Source organism: Harpia harpyja, chromosome 2, assembly GCF_026419915.1.
Source record: "Harpia harpyja isolate bHarHar1 chromosome 2, bHarHar1 primary haplotype, whole genome shotgun sequence".
In the NCBI taxonomy this organism is placed as follows: domain Eukaryota; kingdom Metazoa; phylum Chordata; class Aves; order Accipitriformes; family Accipitridae; genus Harpia; species Harpia harpyja.
In genome coordinates this window covers 61,605,438-61,624,727 of record NC_068941.1, presented here as the reverse complement: position 1 = coordinate 61,624,727, position 19,290 = coordinate 61,605,438, and the positions used below count along the sequence as shown (strand labels likewise).

At 39.6% G+C, this 19,290-nt stretch overlaps 1 protein-coding gene across 1 annotated transcript in view; it reads right to left on the bottom strand.

Moving 5' to 3' along the window:
- GABRA2 (gamma-aminobutyric acid type A receptor subunit alpha2) overlaps positions 1–16,827 on the bottom strand; it is a 64,888-nt gene extending 48,061 nt beyond the window's left edge. Inside the window, exons 1-3 of the mRNA XM_052780144.1 lie at positions 16,753–16,827; positions 15,961–16,049; positions 13,284–13,399 (exon numbers count right to left, since the gene is read on the bottom strand). Of these exons, the coding sequence (XP_052636104.1) occupies positions 13,284–13,399; positions 15,961–16,031 (187 nt within the window). The 5' untranslated portion in view covers positions 16,032–16,049; positions 16,753–16,827. The remainder of the gene's footprint in view (positions 1–13,283; positions 13,400–15,960; positions 16,050–16,752) is intronic.
- Positions 16,828–19,290: the final 2,463 nt, after the last annotated feature.

The following is a 19,290-nucleotide window of genomic DNA, read 5'->3' as shown; positions in this document are numbered from 1 at the left end:
AATTATTCAGTGAAGATTTGGGTAGCATGCCAGAACCCACTGAAGTCAGTGAAAAAGGCTTCCCCTGGTGATGGCCAACTTCAGAGGAAGCCTTTGGAGAATGCCTGTCTGTGTGGTCAGCCATGGCAAAAAGAGTTGGCACCCTGGAGCTGACAGAAACTGGGATGAAGCTCTGGAAAGAACAGTCTTGCTTGTTCTGTGGCAAACACTCACTGTCGCCAGAGGTCAGCATTTTCCCAAGGCTTGCTGCTACATATGAATTTCACATGTATGAAATTTCACATGTATGAAGTATGAAATTCACATGTTCCAATGTCCCAAAGGCTGATGGAGCTCCTCTAGAGATCAACAGACTTTAGAAAGCACTGAAAATGATGATCCTTTCAGACAGATTAATTTTACTGTCTGCATATAGTGCCTGGTTAGTCCTGGATCGTACACTCATTAAAAATGGAGCTACAGTTCTTTTATCTTTTGCTAGCCTTGTACTTTGCATTCAAGCATGACAGGAACCAATGGAAGGAAAAGGTAGTGCCTTTATTTAATAGAGCTGTGTATTAGTGGGCACTCTTAATGCATTTTTTGCAGTAGGAGCCTCAAATATATTTTTAATAGGTAACGCTGTATGAAATTCTGTAATAGCATTTCAGAAGATTGTGACACACTGTCAAAAAAACTAGACAGCATTCTAATCCTTCTATCAACCAGCCAGCAGTTCCTATTTTAAGCCAGGTAAAATAACTATGAAGTACAGGAAATTAACATTTATCCAGACTACTCTAATATTTTCAAAAAAGCTAGCATGGACTTACTAAAATCAGCTGGAGGTTGTGTGTATGTTAACACCCTAAATACCCTGGGTGCATAAGAACAGGTAGGCACACTTTTTCTTGTGCACTTCCCTGATCCCCATGGTTGCTGAAGTGCAGGGAAAGGTGGAATAGAGGTATGGGGTTTGAGACACAGCACAAATCAGACTGGCTGCCAAGCTGCTTCTTTTTTATTCTTAACATTTTTTTTGTTTGGCAGGACAACCCCTGGGATGGTCATGGATAATAAGCTTCTTGCTAAACAGGAGTCCTGACAAATGACGAGCTCATGGCTTGACCCAACAGAGAATCATACTAATACTTAAATCAAACAAGTACTCCCCAAATGAGCAAAAAATAATAACATGGACAGTAATGGGGCAATCTTTTTTTAAATCCCACTTTAACATGTTACAGAGTTGTAAATTACTCTTCTGTTACCTCATTAATAATAATAAAAAAAAAGGCCTTAGATTAAGGTTGTGTAATGTGCCTACAAGAAGTGTACTGTAGCACTCAAAAGTCCCATGTCTGAGTCACTTGAATGTCTCCAAGCTACTTTACAGATAGCAGTGTTTCCCAGAATCTCCTCTAAAACATACTCCCAGGATACTCCCAGAGCTTGGATTAAGCAGCCTCAAATTTGTCTTTTATGGTTGCCTGTGACAAGAGAATTCCCCTCTGGCTGTCCATGGGACTTTCAGAACCCATCAGGCTTCTATATGTGGAAAGGCTATATATTTGGGACAAGGATCTGCTTTTAATATTAAATTAACAGGGTTTTTTTAATAGGCAGAAAATAGAAAACAGTATTTTTTTTCTTTGAAACAATGCCTTATATGAGTTTAATTAGAATCCAGTTTCTTAAAGTGCATATTCTTCTACGCAGATACTATAGCTTTGTGAAAATGCAGACAGCATCTACCACAGAATATTATTTTAGAACAATTGGTTATTTTAAAAATAGCATATTATGAATCAGCAAACAAGATTATCTGTTCTTTTTTTTTTAAGGTCAACTAAAGACAAAATGCCTGGTAAAAAAAATAATTCTCTGACAGCTTTTAGCACCCAGCAGATGGAAAGGGATTGTTAAGGATGTGACCATTCCCTTATCTCAAACAACAGACATTTATATTTCTCCCTTCTCATATTTATTTATATATTTATTTTTCCAGGAGGAAATATCTTCCCTTTTGTTCAGAAACTGCATGAGGCAATGCAGTACCAAGTTCACATTTAAAGATCTAATAGAAAGGAGTTCACTGTTTGGTATTCAATTAATACTATAGACATCGATAAGGACAGTCTGTGAGATGCCATGCCCGCAGGATGGCAGAAGGGTTTTATCAACACAGCACTGAATCTAAGCCTCAAACTTCTGTTTTTCTTCATTTATATACTCCACACTACAACTGCTCCTCACCTCTTCTCATCCAGAGGGACTTCATGCCTCATTCAGTAAGCCTATAAATTGTGAAAAATATAAATTACTTCAAATAATAAGAATAAAAAGACATCTACAGTAGCATTTAGATTGTCAGTCAGAAGGAAATATCTAGAACATTAGGCTGGTGTATTCAGAGCAGGAATTGTCCCTTCAATCCACCTCTAAATTCTTGAAGATAAATGAAGACTCTCCTTCCCCCTCCATTCCCTTTATGCTCTCTGGTGTTGTGCTGAAACGCTCACACACCTGAAGGAATGGAAAAGGATGGTTCTAATAACTCCCAATCTCCTGATAGAAGTGGTCTGAAGAACCTATTATCTTAGGACAACTGAGAACAGATACAAGAAGGAAAAAGCAGGGAATGTGTTGGAAGACATTACTTCTCTTGGATGAAAGAATCAGCACCAAGCAATGGAGACCAACAAAGAGAAGAACAACTCCTAATGACAGGGCAATCTTTCAGTCAGAAGACACATTGCTTTTCTGACATTCAGGTATTTAAGGGATCAAAAGGATGTGATTTTTTTAAATTAAAACAGAAGAAGGTGTTAAATGCAGATAGGTAACTCCAGGAAACTGCATTCACATGAAAGATCGCAAATGCAAGTGGTCTGTAAACACTTCAAGAAAAAAACTAGGAGTTTCAAAAAAACAGCTTATTTAGAAGTCATCTTTCCAGGTGGAATATATCTTCTGTATAAACCTCTCCACCCAGGTCAAATCTGTATTAGAAATTATGTGACCGGTAAAACAGAGCACTGTACTGGGGCTTAGAGACATGGATCTGTTCCATTACCAGTGGTGGATCATACCTGCTGGTTATTCACCCTTATGTACCTTTTCTATTTACTCAGATATAAAAGTCACCCCTTTTGCAAAGTAGTCTGAGGTCTCTGATACATTTTCAGTGTCACTGCTGTGAGAAAAGCCATAATGCACATATAATGGACATGTAGGTTTTACAGCGTACATCAGTTTTTAACTGATTCTTATTGAACTATGTCTCAGAACGTAGTGAAGGTCAGGAGTCCATGGCACTGAATTTGGATTGCAATCAACTCCATTAGTCATAACACTACAAGATTACAAGATAGATACTTAACTTACAGTTTGTAGAAGAGACAGATTAAGCAGATGGAACATGGGGCATCCATGTTTTTCCCAAACAAATTGCAGATTAAGATGCATGATCTCTACTGGTTCAACAAAAAAATGCATGTGCAGGACCAAATATGTATGTATGGACATAAAAAATAAATGTCAGATTAAAAAATTTGGTCAGATGCAACTAAATCAATCGCTGACTGCAGCTACACAACTTCACTAAAATGTTTCATGTCCTCTGATGTGCACAATAATCCCAGGTAAAAGGGAAATTGATTTACACTGCTTTCACAGAGTTAACTGCTCTAATTATTAAATAGCCCTCAACATATGGCAAGGAATTATGGAATGTAAATCAAGAGCCATGTGCTACAAAGTAATCACACAAATGGTTCCCAAATAGCACCACCGTTTCCAGAGGGTTAGCAGAATCATACCTTCCTGATGTACAGACAATTTCAGAGAACTAGTGCTGACATATTCTGCATTATAAAGCAAACTGTTCTTAGGATGCCAGTGGCAAACAAAACTTCCTTTAGCTTGTGATTAATTTAATTCAAGCATTAACCTGAAAAAAAAAGACCTAAAAATGTGTTTAAAGATTAATCTTGGCATATTAAAGTGCTTTGATTCTTATCATTAAAATTTATTAGACTTTTGACAGTATTAATTCAAAATCTTCTGCTGATGCTTTAATTTAGCTGGCTGGTGAATTGTACAGCAACACAAAATGTTATCCAATATATCCTCTATAGCTGCTTTTTGAGACAGATGACTCATTGTTGAAAAACATTAATGTCAGAAATTTAAATACATGCATATACCATAATGATAAAACTGCTTATGTTATTCTACTTTCAAGTTTCCAAAGGGTATTTGAAAAAACTATCATTCAGCTGTCTTAATCTGCCAGTGTTTAAAAGTGGCCAATGTTTAGTACCACCATTTTACCTCCCTCCTTCACTCTCCATCTCTATTGTCCTGCCCTCCTGCCCTTTCCCGTGTTCCTTGCTCATAGTGGTTTTTCACCTTGGCTTGTATTACCCTAATGCTAGGTTGTTGAAAAACAGTGTTATGTTCTATTTCGTATCTGTCTCTTGGAGTCTTTAGAAGCTACTGTTAGATACTACTAGTAGCCACTAATAACAGCTACTAGTACCAACAATTAATACAGACCAAAATACTGTAAAAAAACAAAGCAGATGCAGTTTTAATGTACAGGCAATTACAGTGTCCTTCTGCATGATCCTTGTTGATGAAATACCTCTCTCTCTCCACACTGCTAATGCTAAAAATTGGATGCACTAGATTATGCATTGAAAAGGTTATTGTTAGAAATGGTCACGAAATGGTGGCACTCCAAGAAAATAGAAGCAGGAGTGTGTAGTCAGGAATACTGCCAGAAGCAACAGATCTATCTCAGACCACTCACCAACACCAACAAAATTGTACTGGCACAAAAGGAAGGCCATAGAATCCATGGGTAGAGAAGGATCTTTGCTTTCTACCTACCCAGGAGTCTGTCTTCGCATCATTTCAACCTCCCCAATCCAGTTTCATTAGATATGAAATCTTTCAGGCAGCTGGATGTAAGCGACTGTACCTGGGAGGAGGGTAAGGCAAGACTGGGCTTCATACCACAAAAAAAAATTGCAAAATTAGACAGCTCCATCTACATGGCATGTCTGGCCTGGATTTGGGGAAAGCTATATTTAGATGGACTGAAATAAATTCGTGGAATTTTGGTCAAAGAAAAGAGTTGGGCGTTTTCTAGAAGAATATATGAAATAGATAGGTATTTAGAAAGGGAAAAGGCAACTATGAAAACAGAAGAAAAAAGGAAGACCTCCGTCAGGGCAGGATGGAGAGGGCAGAAGGGCAGGATTCTTCAGAAGGGCAGGATTTAGAGGTTCCTGGGTGCTTCCTGAGGAGGTGTTGAGCTCTAGGATACACAGTGTTCTACAGCTTTTCAGTTCCCTGTACACTGCCCATCTAATGATGACAAAGCAAACTGGGAATGATTCAATGAAGTACAGTGCCTCTCCTTTAAAATACTGTCTTTTCCCATATTTAACCCTTTTCAGGACTCCAGGTTACGGTGATAGTGGGAAAAATGTGGCTAGAGTCACTTTTAGTCTGTTAGTCAAGTCCCAGCTTCTGATGAATGTTAGAAAATCCAAGGCAAAGACCATAAAAAAGAGTATGTCCTCTGCATCTTTCCAGACCCTTCCCGTTCACCCCAAATCTTCTATTCATCACAGTGGATTGTTTATTAATAATAAGCCTAAGAATTGTACAACACTGTGCATTCTGCTGTCCAGAGGCAGTCTAAACCTTTCATCTACACAGGTATTTTTATTCAGCTGTATCTTCCAGAACTGACATTCTAAATTTAATTTTTTCACAGTTGCTAATTAAGATGGAAAATTTCTGCCATTATTTCAATGTCTTGCTGGTTGTTAAGTCACAGAATCTTAGGATAATTCAGTTTAAAAAGCACCTTTGGAAGGTCCAAAGCAGAGCCAGCTCTGAAGACAGATCAGGTTGCCCAGGTCATATTCTGCCAAATTTTGAGTGTCTCCACAAAGATGGAGACTCCACCACTTCTCTGAGCAACCATCACCTCTGTGACTGTGTTGAAAACTACCATCATTGGCCTAAGAGTTATGAGCTTGCCTAGTAAAACTAAGGAGGGGGAAAAAAAAATAATATGTCTTCATTTTTTTGTCATTTTAGATTATGTCTTATAAAAAAAGATTATATATATTGTTATATTGTTTTCACCACAATTAGGCCTTGAAAGGAGTAGAAGCCTGTTATGCTACGCAGAATATAAAAACATAGCAAGAGGTGTGTCTCATGGCAGTTTTTCTTTATGGGGTGCTAAAATACAGGAAATAAAAATATATCTTTGCCACTAGACGCTGCAATAACTAAGGTTAAAAAACCCTAATCTATTCTACACAAAGAAGCTGAAGGAGTTCTGCATGTCCATTTAATCCCAAGTTTTTAGTTTCCATTGAAAATAAAATGTCAAAACTTGACAATGAATTGTCTTGAAAGAAGGTTATGCATGACTGTTTGCTTAAATATTGGTTGTTGTCACATGACCAGAAACCATCACTAAAACGGTGATGCCTACTCATATCACAGTATGATGTAACTACCATTTTTCCTTAAATCAAACATACTCCTAAGGTCCATTTTTCCAGCTCTGTGAAGGACGGTGTATTCCAAATATCATCTGTGTCCCATATATCTAAAACCCAAAATTCAAAGAGCGCCAATGCTTTTATTAACTGCTGGTTTAATAATTTGTCACCTAAACTTTCTTAATACCTTTAGGTGATTATACAATTGAATTAAGAGATCTCTATAGCTTCCTTCTTACATTCTTTAGTTAACACTCTTTTTTTGGTATACCTTATTAAAGAAAAGATTTGAAACATAACTTTCTGTGTGTCTCCTATACAAAGAATATACAAAACTGAGTACTCTATGGCTACATCATAGCAGTAAACGTTAAAGGATTTCCCTGATACTGCTTGTAAGTACACCTTTTAGTGTAACCCAGAATACTATTAATTTTGTATTACAAAATGTGTCTTTGTTGCTACAGAATGACTAACATTTTTTTCATTGTAAGCAACATACACATTGATTTCTACATTTTAATTTCACTTTTTGCTTGGTTAAAATCCACTACCAAAAATCCATGAAATCTATGAAAATCCCCCAAAGATATCCTGGATGAATTTCTAATGTGCTTAAATATTTCTGAAAACATTTTGGAGTTAGACTATTTAAATAATAATTATATTTCCAATTCAGGTGGCATTACACAAATTGTATCATTTCACAAGGGTAATAAAAATTTTGGAACTATAGTATTGCAATCCTTTGGTACTTGGCTATTAAAACTAGTCAGCCTGAGTCAGCTGAGAAGGAGCTCTATATTTTGGATAGCAAACTCATTGCAATATTTATGTAACATGATAAGAGGCCTTAGTGGGAAGCAGTCAAGAGTAGAATACCTTGGATATCAGCAAGGCCACTGCTTTTCAACCAGTTTCTAAATAACCCAGAATAAATGTATCGCTGAAGAAAGGCGATGTTTGTCTTAGCCCATCAAATCCAGCTGAAAAATTAAACCACCCCATCAGTCTGATTTACAATGAGCTCCAATGAGCTCCACAGAAATCTGCAGTATCTGCTTTCATGTCTTCCTTGTAGCTGAGATAAAAGTAAGCAAAGCCTTAATTCAGCCTTGGTGTCATCAGCAGTATTTCTAGCATTAGAAGCAATGCTGATGGTTTGCCAGGAAAAAAAAAAAAAAGAAAATACTGAATATATATGTTCAGTGAACTGGGAGATCCTCCCAGACAAGCTCCTTTATAGGCATATTAACTTTACTGTAAAGTACATAGATTTTTGTTAACTCTTGTGAAGCATAGTGTTTTTCCACTTTGCACAGTGCAACACTTTCCCCGATTGCAATACTCTGCACAGTTGTAACTTGAATTTTATTTTGGTATCTTCACTGTTAATTCATCCACAGACTTTCAACAAATAAATAAATAAATAAGCAAGCAAGCTTCATTTAGCTCCTTAGCCACTAACCTATCCTACATCATTTTTGCTGTTTTTTTCTTCAGTATCACAACACTTTCTGAAGGTATTTTACCCTTCCCCTTTCCTACTGATTCATTCCCTAGAATGCTTATAGCTACTGAGTTAGTTCTGTTCCTGGATTTTCGCACCATCTGCATGCCCTGGACAACTAATTAAATGAGATTTTCATACCCTCCTCTCTATTTCTTTTCCATTTCTTACATGGAATGCTTTTTGCCAATATACATTATCCACAACTCTAACATAAATTAATTTGAGTTTCCCACTGACTCCTCTGAAAGCACTATTATGGCCAGATTCCATGTGACCCTTCCAGGTATGCCCAAGAAAGAGCATATAGTAGTTTACTCCTTTGTATCCCAGCATAACTACACAGATAGTGGGCTTTCAGGAAATGCAAGTGCTGCTCTGAATTGCTTTGCACTACCACTGGCAGAGAGACATTGCCATTTCCAAAAGATGAAACTGGAACAAAGAAGGGCTAACGAAGCAACCAGAACTGAGCAGGGGAACTGCACTTTTTCCTTTAAAAACAGTAGTGAAAGGTTTCCTGTAGTGTTCTGCAGCAAAAACAGTTGAAGGACTTTCTTTTAGGATCCTCTGAATGTGTATCAAGCATGATGAAGCTGACAAACACCACTAAGTTTTGAATGCCCAGCTAGGGGACTGCTACAGCTACAAACTCTTCTAAAGCTGATTAAAAACTCTGAATCACAGAGATATATAAATACACTGCCCTAAATTTAACATATTCCAGACACACACACACACACACACGCACGCACGGGGGAAAAAATAGAGTTTTCTGTGAAAAAATGTTTTTTTCTCTTTTAGCTCATATTGGTGAGTACATCATACAACTTCTAATCACTCTACATTACTACACCGATTCTATGCAACAATATATCCAGGGCTGCAAAGATGAATGATCATACCTGCAAGCGCTCACTGTTCATCATCCCTCTGATAGCAATAATCAGCGATAATCCTTCTCAGTTCAATTTTACTTACAAAATGTTGTGGAAAAAGGGTTTTGGTATCTCTACAAGTGAAACGCAATGGAGATTCTTGTTTAAAGCAATCAGAACATCTAAATGTCACCCTGCAGCAGAGACAGATCCTTCAAAATGGAGCCACAGCAGCATTTAGTTTTCACCTACCTACTGTCTGATCTTCCTCAGTTTTTTTAATAACCAACATTCACTTCTTTGGTTACAATAAGAATACTGTTCCTGAAGCTGGTGAGACTGACCACAGTTTGTGGAAAGATCCTCAAATTGTATAAATTTGCATAGCTCTTTTCAATGTTAATATGGCAGTTGAAAATCTGGCCTTCAGGCTATGAAGTCCAGTCCTCTGTCCTTGTAACTTCCCTTTGTGGTTTTTTTCAAGATTTAAATTTTATATTTTCTAAGTCTTCTATTCAATTATATTTTATAAATTTGGGAGAGTAGAACTGACAGAAATTCCGTAGCTGCTGGAAATGACCAATTTCAAATGTGAGAAAGCAGGCTGAATAGCTTATGGAGATGGTAAGACTACTGAAGCATCCAACATTGTATCAAAATCCTAGCACTGTCTCCATTCCTTCTCCCTTCCTTCCTCTTTTTCATCTTTAAAAAGAAGTTACCATTTTAAAAAATATGTATGTTTTTGCTGATGCACCTAATACAGAAGAACATCAACATATTAAAAGAGGGGATTGCCTTAATCTGTCCCTTTTTCCTTTAACAAAAGGAAATGTCTGTGCATGGGGCAGAGGAAAGCAGAAAGAGCAGACAGATAATTCAACCACTTCCAGGTTTGAATACTCCCGTATCTCAGCTTCAACATTCTGTTGTCTCATTATTTGAAGATCTAAGTTCCCTTTTGGTCCCTTACTTAGTTCTAGTGTCCATTGTTTTGTGGATTTCTTTTTCTATATGCTAATAAAAATGAAAGGATTTATGGAAAAGTGCTACCCTGTGTCTTGCAAACATTACAGCAAATAAATAGAAGAAAATACCTTCATGATTTTGAAGAAAATCAGAAACAATCAAACTCTTTATGACTTGTCATTTGCATGGCTGTATTTCATACAAATTAGTGCTAATGACACAGGGAATTTGTTTTAAAACCAAACTTGTAATTTATTTTTATGTCTAAACAGAAATGACATCCAATGTTTGGGTAAAACAGTTCATGTCAGAACTGAAAGTGCTGTCAAAAGTGTTCCAGCTGCAGTCCTGTGCTTAGCATAAAATGAGTACAGAGCATAATTTATCTCCCCTTGAATACCCTCATGCCTATTTGTATCAACACAGTAGGTCGGGGTATTATCTAAGTCATATGAGATGTCTCCGGCTTCAGGGGACAGTGCAGTGTCTTCTTTTCCCTACCCACACCCATTTTGCAGGCTATTTTCATCACTATAGTGTTCAAGCATCATTCAAGGATCCCAGCTGCTAGGACAGCCATTAGCCAACAGCCAAAACCTGTTTATACAACAGACCTGCATCACCAGTGAAAGCTAAAGCTGCCTTAACAGCCTATAGAAAATAGTACTCAGTTCTGAAGTGCATTGATGTATCAGCAAAGCATCAAGTTACATACTGTAAGTACTCACACCGAGTCTCCCAGTAAAATTAATCATAGATCTATCCCTAAATTCAAGAATGAATTCCCAAGCAGACAATTACTTAGTTGGATTTATATCCAGTCTTTGAAAGAGCCTATACATTTCCATTTTGTTGGTCAATAGGTAGCTAAAATGCCAGTGTTAAGCTAACACTTTTCATTATTAAAAACATTTTTGAGATGCATAATTATTTACAACGAGCTGAATTTTTGCTGTAAGACATCTCTGAAAATGTCTTTCACAACAGGTGAAAGCGGGCTGGTGAACAGCTCTTGCTTTCAGAAGACTTTAAAAGAATCCATCTCAGACCCTGGACTATTTCTGTTGTAGCACATGTTAGGCCAGATTGTGATCTCAGTCATAGTAGTGTAGCAGGATAATGCAAGCTGCTATGCTAAAGTAAATGCTCTACTGGTTTCAACTGAATTATTTCAGATTCATATAAATGCACGTAGAACAGAATTGAGACTAAGTATATTAAATTAATGACATGTGGCATGGTCAATATGTAATAGTCTATACAAAAACATTTTTAAAAACTATCAGTACTCACTAGGCACACAGTATTTAAAAAAAAAGATTAATTATTTCAGGTTTTCTTTTATGAGTACAGGTTAATAGAGAAAAAGGAATAAAGTGCTACAAAATTCCTGGAATATGAAACTCCACAATTACTAAGCATTATTTACAAAAGCATTGTTTGTTATATTTCACATCATGGATTATCACAACTGGCTTTTACAACAGTTCTTTTAAACTATGAGAATCCATCCATCTACAACTGAAGTATTCTTGCAGATTAAGATTAATGTATCATGAATCATCACGGTTTAATATGCATGACATGGTTTCATTTCACACATGTTCTGCATGGGTTGATTGCCATGTATGCCAATATCAAACAGATGTTAATTCTTTCATTTTTATGCTCCCAAAGTATATTTTAATTACCTAGGAGGCTTGGCAAAGAAAAAGAGGGAGGTATTTTGAAGTAGATTTAATGGCAAATCTAAAATAAAAATCCACTAGAAAAATAATTTTTAAAATTCATGTTTTCAACAATATAAATTTTAATATGAAAAAGAACACATGACATGCAAAGGAACGGCAGACTGCTCTCATTAAATGGCACGTTCCTTTTTGTAAACAAGAAAAGAATTTTTCATTATTTTTCTAATAAAAAACATGATTTTAAAAGTCCTGCCAATTAAACACAAGCTTTGTGATATGAAATGTTTCTGGAAATCACCTGCAAGGCATTGTATGTTTATAGTATGCCTAAATTCTTAAATCTGGGTATTTTGCAAAGAAACCGAATCTCCATGTAAAACATCACTGTATAAATTCTCACATCAACAGTGCTGTATGTCTCATTTTATGGATCATCTAAATTAAAAAGTCCTTAAATATAAAATATTTCACAAGTCTCCACTGTAAGAGGCCAGAAGTGGAAATGAAAAGGTATACTAGGTTAAGATTAATGTATAATGAGAAAGCTGTTTCCAGCCAGCACCAACTCCCACTTTATGCTGTGTCAGATGCAAGACAAGATTCTCCAGAACCAGAACAGCAGCAGAGCCACAGGTCAGGATGGAAGAGTGTTGGCTAAAAACTGTGAGCTTTAACTAATTCCTAATTTGATCAAATGGACTTGCTAGAGTAATTTCCATGGAAGTTAGAGCAGGTCTCTAGCTTTGGGCCTGATCTTACTGAAATCAACAGGAACAGGAATGGCTCCAAGGGATTTTGCACTAGAATTAGTTTTAGCAAGCTGAAACAGTCTCCAGGTTGAAAATTACAATTACTGAAACTGTTACGAATAATAATAGTAGCAGTGATATATTTGATACATAAATATTTATGTTAGTATAAATAGCAGATTAAAAAAAAAAGTAGATAAAATATTATCAAAAACAAGATATTCTGCCCCTCCCCATACCATGGAGATCTTTTTTGTACAGTAATACTTCCAACACCAAACAAATTATTTAAATTTCTTGCTTACATTCTTACATGAGCTGGCATACAGCTTTAAAATGAAAATGTGAACTGACATTTTGAAAAATAACTGACAGTCATGGCACAAGAATGCAGTGACCTCTGTCCTCCAATATTCCCTTTTTTCTTTTTTTTTTCAAATGCCCAAATACATGCAAGGTACCCAGAAACAAAATGCTAATTACCAGTGAAACCCTAATTCCAAGGAAGTCAAAAGTACCACATTCCCATTGAATTCACTGGGACAAGGAATGAATCTAAAATGTGGATTTTACACACACCACACAAAACACTTGTGCAGATTTCTGAAAACATACACTCATCGCATTGCAGGGAATCAAGTCTGCATTCCTTGCTCAACCAATATTCCTTGACTGGAATAACAGCTTTAGATGTTATTTTTGTTCTTGTTCTGTTTTACTATGTTAAATCACCAGATTGTTTTTCTTTTTACTTAAGATAAATGTGTGAAAGTGCCTCCTTTCCATTCATAGATGTTATCTTCCTCAAACTTCAAATGATTCAGCTGGGTGAATATAGAGTTATAAATAATTTATCAAGATACATACCAGTTGTTAGGAAAAAAAAGAAACCTGAAGGAAGAATATCGCTGCATAAAATCTGAACATTAAAACTGATTTTTTAAAAATCAATCTTTAATTGTTTTTATTACCTCCTAATCCAGGTCTGAGACGATTATCATAACCATCCAGAAGTCTGTCTAGAATTCTTGTAAAGATGGTGATGTTATTCTTAGCTTCATCTTCCAGGGAGTCAGCCAGCACTGATCTAAATGGACATTTTACATTTTAGAAAGTGCTAGATATGTTTTAAAGTACACTCAACATGCAGTTTTGCAGGCTGGCCTTGAATATTTAACTTGCTGCCCTCCAACAGGAAGGGTGTAGTTAAGAGTATATGAATACACAATTTATATGTAACATGTTCAGAAACATAAGAGTCGATGATATACTATTTAAAATTTCCAGGAAGTCATTTTCCAGTAGCCTCTACTTCTACCCAACATTGCATCACCGTGAGTGCTACTTCAAGCTCCACTAACACATTTGGCTGTGCAGGTGCAAAAGCCTCTAAGAGCTTCCCGGGCCTCGGTGGCGCGTCACTACTGGACTGATAACCTGGGTTCCCACGCACAAAACTGTCTCCTGCCAGCTCTACCCTATCTGTCCTCACCTAAGTATACTCAATCTCTGGGTAAATCCTGTGGATATGCTTCCACCCAATGGTCATGTAACGTACATGACCAGAAGAACTAACATGAGGGAAAACTCCAGCGATCATGCTCAGGGAGTCCTCTGATGTCAGTACTTGGTGGGTGGGAACAACGATGCTGACTAGCAAGCTGCAGGATAGCTGTGCATAGCCTTCAGGTTTCTAAAACGCTATTTTGTTATAAAAAGCACTCTCTGATGTTCCACTAGATGCAGACAAACCTTATAAAAGTTGGATAGAAAACAAAATCATAAATGAAGTGTCAAGAAGAATCTCTAGACCATCGATCGTTTCAAACTTCCCCGATAAAGAAAGAGATGTTACAGCCTTTACGGGTCATACCTCTGTGGAAAACACTAGGGGCTGGAACACGAATCTGCTGCCCAGCCAGCCGTGGTGCTGAACAGTCCTCTGGGACCTGGACACCCAGACCAAAGGTTTTGTGTACCAGGGAAACACTCCCATGCAGAAAGCCTTACACATGCAAATGTTACTGTGCCAACAATTTTAAGCACCGTGCATGTGAAATGCGTGAGCTCATCAGCCTTACCTACTTAATACCGCAATATTAGTACCAAGGAAGTAAGCCTCGTATGTCAGACGCATTATCATTTATACCTTTTTCAGCCACCTAAATTTTTAACCTGAAATGTTTGAGTATTTATCATCTCTAAATGAACTACTGATCAAGGCATTCCGAATGCCATAAAACCAAGCATCTTTCCTTCCTCCTCCAAACCAAAAGTAGGTTTGGGTGACATTCTCTCTAAAACAAGCTAGAAAATGATTAAAGACAGGGCTTTATGTTGGTCCCCAATTCAACAGCATGGAGGAAGTATTTAAATGTAAATCATTGCAGTCTGTGCTTTCCATCGCATAAACCACCGAATCGACCAAAATCAGATAACTTATAAAGAACACACCAAAATTTCAGGTGTGATTTTACTGATGTGAGAGTTTGTTCTTAATTTAAATTACTGGGTGGCTCATTTTTCATTTTTAAAATCTATTTCTGTACTGTAAGTCTCTGCTATTTTTTAAGCTTCTTTTTGAGATACAACAGTTTTTTGAACTCTAGATACCACTTAAAAATTAGATCACACAATTAGATCAAATTAGGGTCAAATCCTGCAAACTTTACTCGGGCATAAACTCCTTAATTACGCATGTAGTCTCTTTGACGTCAGTGAAATTACTCACTTGAGTAGGGTTTGCAGGATCAGGCCCACTGTGACTCAACTAATACTGCACCACAGTTAGGCATAAAGTGAAATGGGAAACATAGTTTCAGGAAGTATTTTGTTCACTAGGAAATAGACAAAATAAATGCAGACTTCTTAAATCATTAGGAAACTTGCATTATTTAGCTTACGACCCTTACCATATTAGGACAAGACCTACTGCAGTCAGACCCAAAATAAGTAAACCGAAGTTACAAACTGCAATTAATTGCATGTTTAGGGACTGTGAGCAACACAAAACTATTACGTGATTAAAATTACTTTCTCTTATGCTCTCACTTTAGAAATGGGGAACTTTAAACAACATGAGCAAAGTTGATTAATAAATGAGGCTATTGTTCTATTGTATGTGATTGTGAAGTTGTATGCTATCTCCACCTAGAGGTTTAAAGCTAAAGTATCATTTTGAATTCTGTTATGTTGACCAAAAAAAAAGACCAAAAAAAAAAAGGCATGCCCGTATTAAAAAATATGCAAGCAGTATTTTAGAGACTGTGATTTGCTATTTGACTTCATGATAATCTATCTCTCCATCTTAACTGTTCCGTACAGTACAGAATCACAGTGATACAGTAACTCCAATAAATCTTTAAGAGATCCAGTAAGGCATTTAAAGGAATTATTTTTTTAATGGTGAAACAAAGCATCAATTCACAAACTGTTTAAGGACAAGAGATTAGGCTTATACGGTCCCTAGACCACCATCTACTGCATTTGCTCTGGCAACTATGTAATACTGCATTCAAACAGCCAAGAAAGATTTTTTTTTATTACATTACTACATACTATACTTTTATAACCCCTCACACAAGCTTACCCTCGGCAGATCGTAACATACATGTTTGTACTGAACAACAAAATTAAACATCCTCTCACCTTGTTGGTAGCCACACCAATAAAACGAGAAGAACCAACTGCATCTCGGAGAGTGCCAGCTTCCTCTTCATCGCTGCTCTTTGCAAAACCTAACCGTGCAAGAAAAACACAAACCCACTCTCAGCTACAGTCAGTCTCCGCCAAGCAGTGCTTTCAACTTAACCCGAGGAAAAATATGTCACTTCAGCGGAGAAAGGAAACCACTGGATTTCTGCAGCACTTTTCACTACTAGCAACTTATTGTATCTCCATCTTTCCCAACGATCCTGCTCTGTGCAAAGAGGCAACGCATGATCAAAAGTGGCATGTGAGCAGACGCATCAGATGCTTCCCTTTTCCGTAAGCTGAAAGCCCCAAGACGAAAAGGAACAAAAAATTTAAAAAAAAAAAAAACACAACAAAAAAACCGTATGTATAAAAAGACCGGGCTTTAAGCATTCCTCGCCTCGCTACGGCACACCGCAGCCGGGGGGGGCGGGCGGGGGAGGGAGAGTCGTGCCATTCGCAGGGGCTCGGTGCGGGGACCGCGGGCGAGCCGCCCCCCGCCGCCGCCGCCGCCGCCGAGCGCCCAACACGTTTGACAGCTGCTCGGCAAAACACCGGCGACAGCCGCCGCCGCCGGGGGCGCGGAGCGGGGGCGGCGGGGGCTGGTAGCCCCCGCAGGGCGACAAGTTGCGGACCGCAGCAGAGCCCTGCCCGCCTGCCACGGGCGGGCGCTGCCCGCGGCCGTGGGGGGCCACGCCGCCGGCCCCCGCGCTGTCCGCGGCGGGCGGGGAGCCCCGGGGACCCTACCTGGGAGCAGCGAGCGGGCGGCCGGGGCGGGAAGGGGGGGGCGGGGAGAGGTGGGGGGGAACGGCGGGAGGGCGCCGACGGCGAGCGGGGGGCAGGAGGCGGCGGGCGGCGGGGAGCGCGGGGCGGCGGCGGCGGCGAGCGCGGCCACGACGGAGCGGCTCCCCAGCGGCGGGCGGGCGCGCGCGCGTGCCTGGGCGCGCGGGGGGCGGCGGGCAGCGCGCGTGCCGCTGCGCGGAGGCGGGCGGGCGGGCCGGGAAGGGGGGGGGGGGGGGGGGGCGGGAGGGAGGTCGGCGCGGGGAGCCGCGCGTGCCGGCGGGGGCGCGGGCGGCGGCTCGGCGGGGCGCGTGGGTGCCCCGCGGGGGGCGGTTCGGCGGGGGGGCGTCATGGCGCGGCGCCCACTGTCCCCGGGCCGGTGTGCGGGGCGGGGAAGATGCAAGTCACCCTGCTGAACGGCGGCTCCCGCGCGAGGGGGCTCCCGTGGGGCCTGACAGACAGCCTGCGCGGAGCGGGCGGGCGCGGAAACTTGGCCGGTGCGCGAACGATAACGCGGGCGACGAGCGACGCCCGGGACGACGCACCACGTTTTCCGCGGCCCTTCTCAGCCTTTCAGTCACCTCTTGCGAAGTGCGCGTTCGACAGGGCATCACCCAAACAACCACCCTGCGCGCTTTTCGGTCTGCTGCGGGAACAGCCGCCAGCACCCGGCTCCCACCCTCGCTCCGAGGCTGCCTCATTAATATTCCTTTCCCCACTTGCCCATTGGCACAGTCTAATTGAAATGCAGAGAGAAGAAAAGTCTGTCATTTAAACTGAGCTCAGGATGCAGGCAGCCAAGAAAACAAACCTTGCTTTTTTGCTCAGATTGCATTACTTTCTGTTGTATTGTCTTTTAAAGCACGTCACCCTCCTTTCTTATACGCAGTCCTTCTTTGGTAGGAACTGGACCGCTGCTGGGATTCATTCCCGTTGATTTTAGGTTTTCCAGCGCAAGTAGATCAGGACAGGCTTGGCAATTAAAGATAAGGGTTTATATTTAGTATACCCTCATTTTGCATTGTTAACTCGGAAATAATTAAATAACACCAGCAATAATATTGCAGCTTCTTTTTTTTTTTTTTAAACCAATCTCCATCTACCTCCTTTCCCTTCAATCTGTTAATTGCAGAAAACGCAGCTCTCAATTATCCTCTTAACATCACTGGCCTACCTGCTTATTGCATTTTGACTGAAGTTGTTTTGCTGAAGTTTGCTTCTGAATCATGACCGGTTCCAAAATGAACATGTGAAGTTGCATGCACAGACGTAGTGGGTAAAAAAAAAGAAGAAAAAAAAATATTTTCTTCAGTTAACTATAGAATCAACTATAAAAATTGGAGGATTCTTTTTCCTACTCTCCTTTCTGCTGTTTTTCCTCTGTTGCCTGCTTCCTAATTGTTGCTGCTTGCAACTGGAGGTCCCCTTGTTTTCCTTCTCTAGTAGCTTAATGATTCCACAGCAGAGCAAAAGAAGGAAGAAAAGTGCTTGGGCTGTCAGCATGATCTGCTACTTCCAACTTTGAGATATATCATAACTTGCAGTGAGACTGGGAAGAGAGATGGAGCAAGCTGGATTTCTTTGTTTTTAAATAGCAAGTAAAATGACAGCCCAAACTGTGGGAAATGACAATGGTAAGGACAGAAGTGCAAAACCACTCATTCAGCAGCCATCTAACTCCGGACGTGCCTAAGGTACAAGGCCCTTCTCTTTCCCTTTCCAGATGTGAAAAATTCCTCTGCTTACAGTTCTTCATTATCTGATCAGTTAAGCATCTATGGTCAAGCCAAAGTCTTCTTTGGATCTACCTGCAAGTCCCCACGTATTAGGAATTAACAGCTGCAGAATTGACAACTGATACTAAAGGCAGAATCAACACTTGCAGTAAAGAAAACTAGTTTTAACTACTTGTCCTAAGATAGACTGACTTCACAAATATCAATACACAGAAAAAAATTCACTAAAAGTGAAGAGCCTTCATGATGTATTCTAATGTGAAATACGTTGCATAATAGAAACAGAATACTTTTTTTCCACAGGTATTCGTGGCATTCCTTCCCAAAAGACACTTCAAGTAACCGTAATACCAAACTAGAATCTAGTCTTTGTATGTGAGTTGCATCAAAAAATAGAAAAACCTATTTGTTAAGGAAAGCAGTCACAGTAGCTCCACAAGGAGCTATGTGATAGCATATTGTCATTCTTCAAAAGCCACATGGGGTAGGTATGTATTTATAATGAGCTTGTGCTCAAAGCCTTCACCCAGAAAAATGTGCTGGGTTTTAGGCTCTAATCACAATTATTACCTGTGATGTTCTTTGAGATTTACTATAGCTTCATGCATTGAAGTCACACTTCAGATAAACCACATACCTTAAAAGTATCAGAAACTTGAAAATAACCCCTCATTCCCATTTCAGACAAGTTGGACCGCCCTATGGGGCATCCCAAATCACAGGGAAGTGGAGCACAGGGACAGACTACTGAGGCTGTGAGAGATCAGAG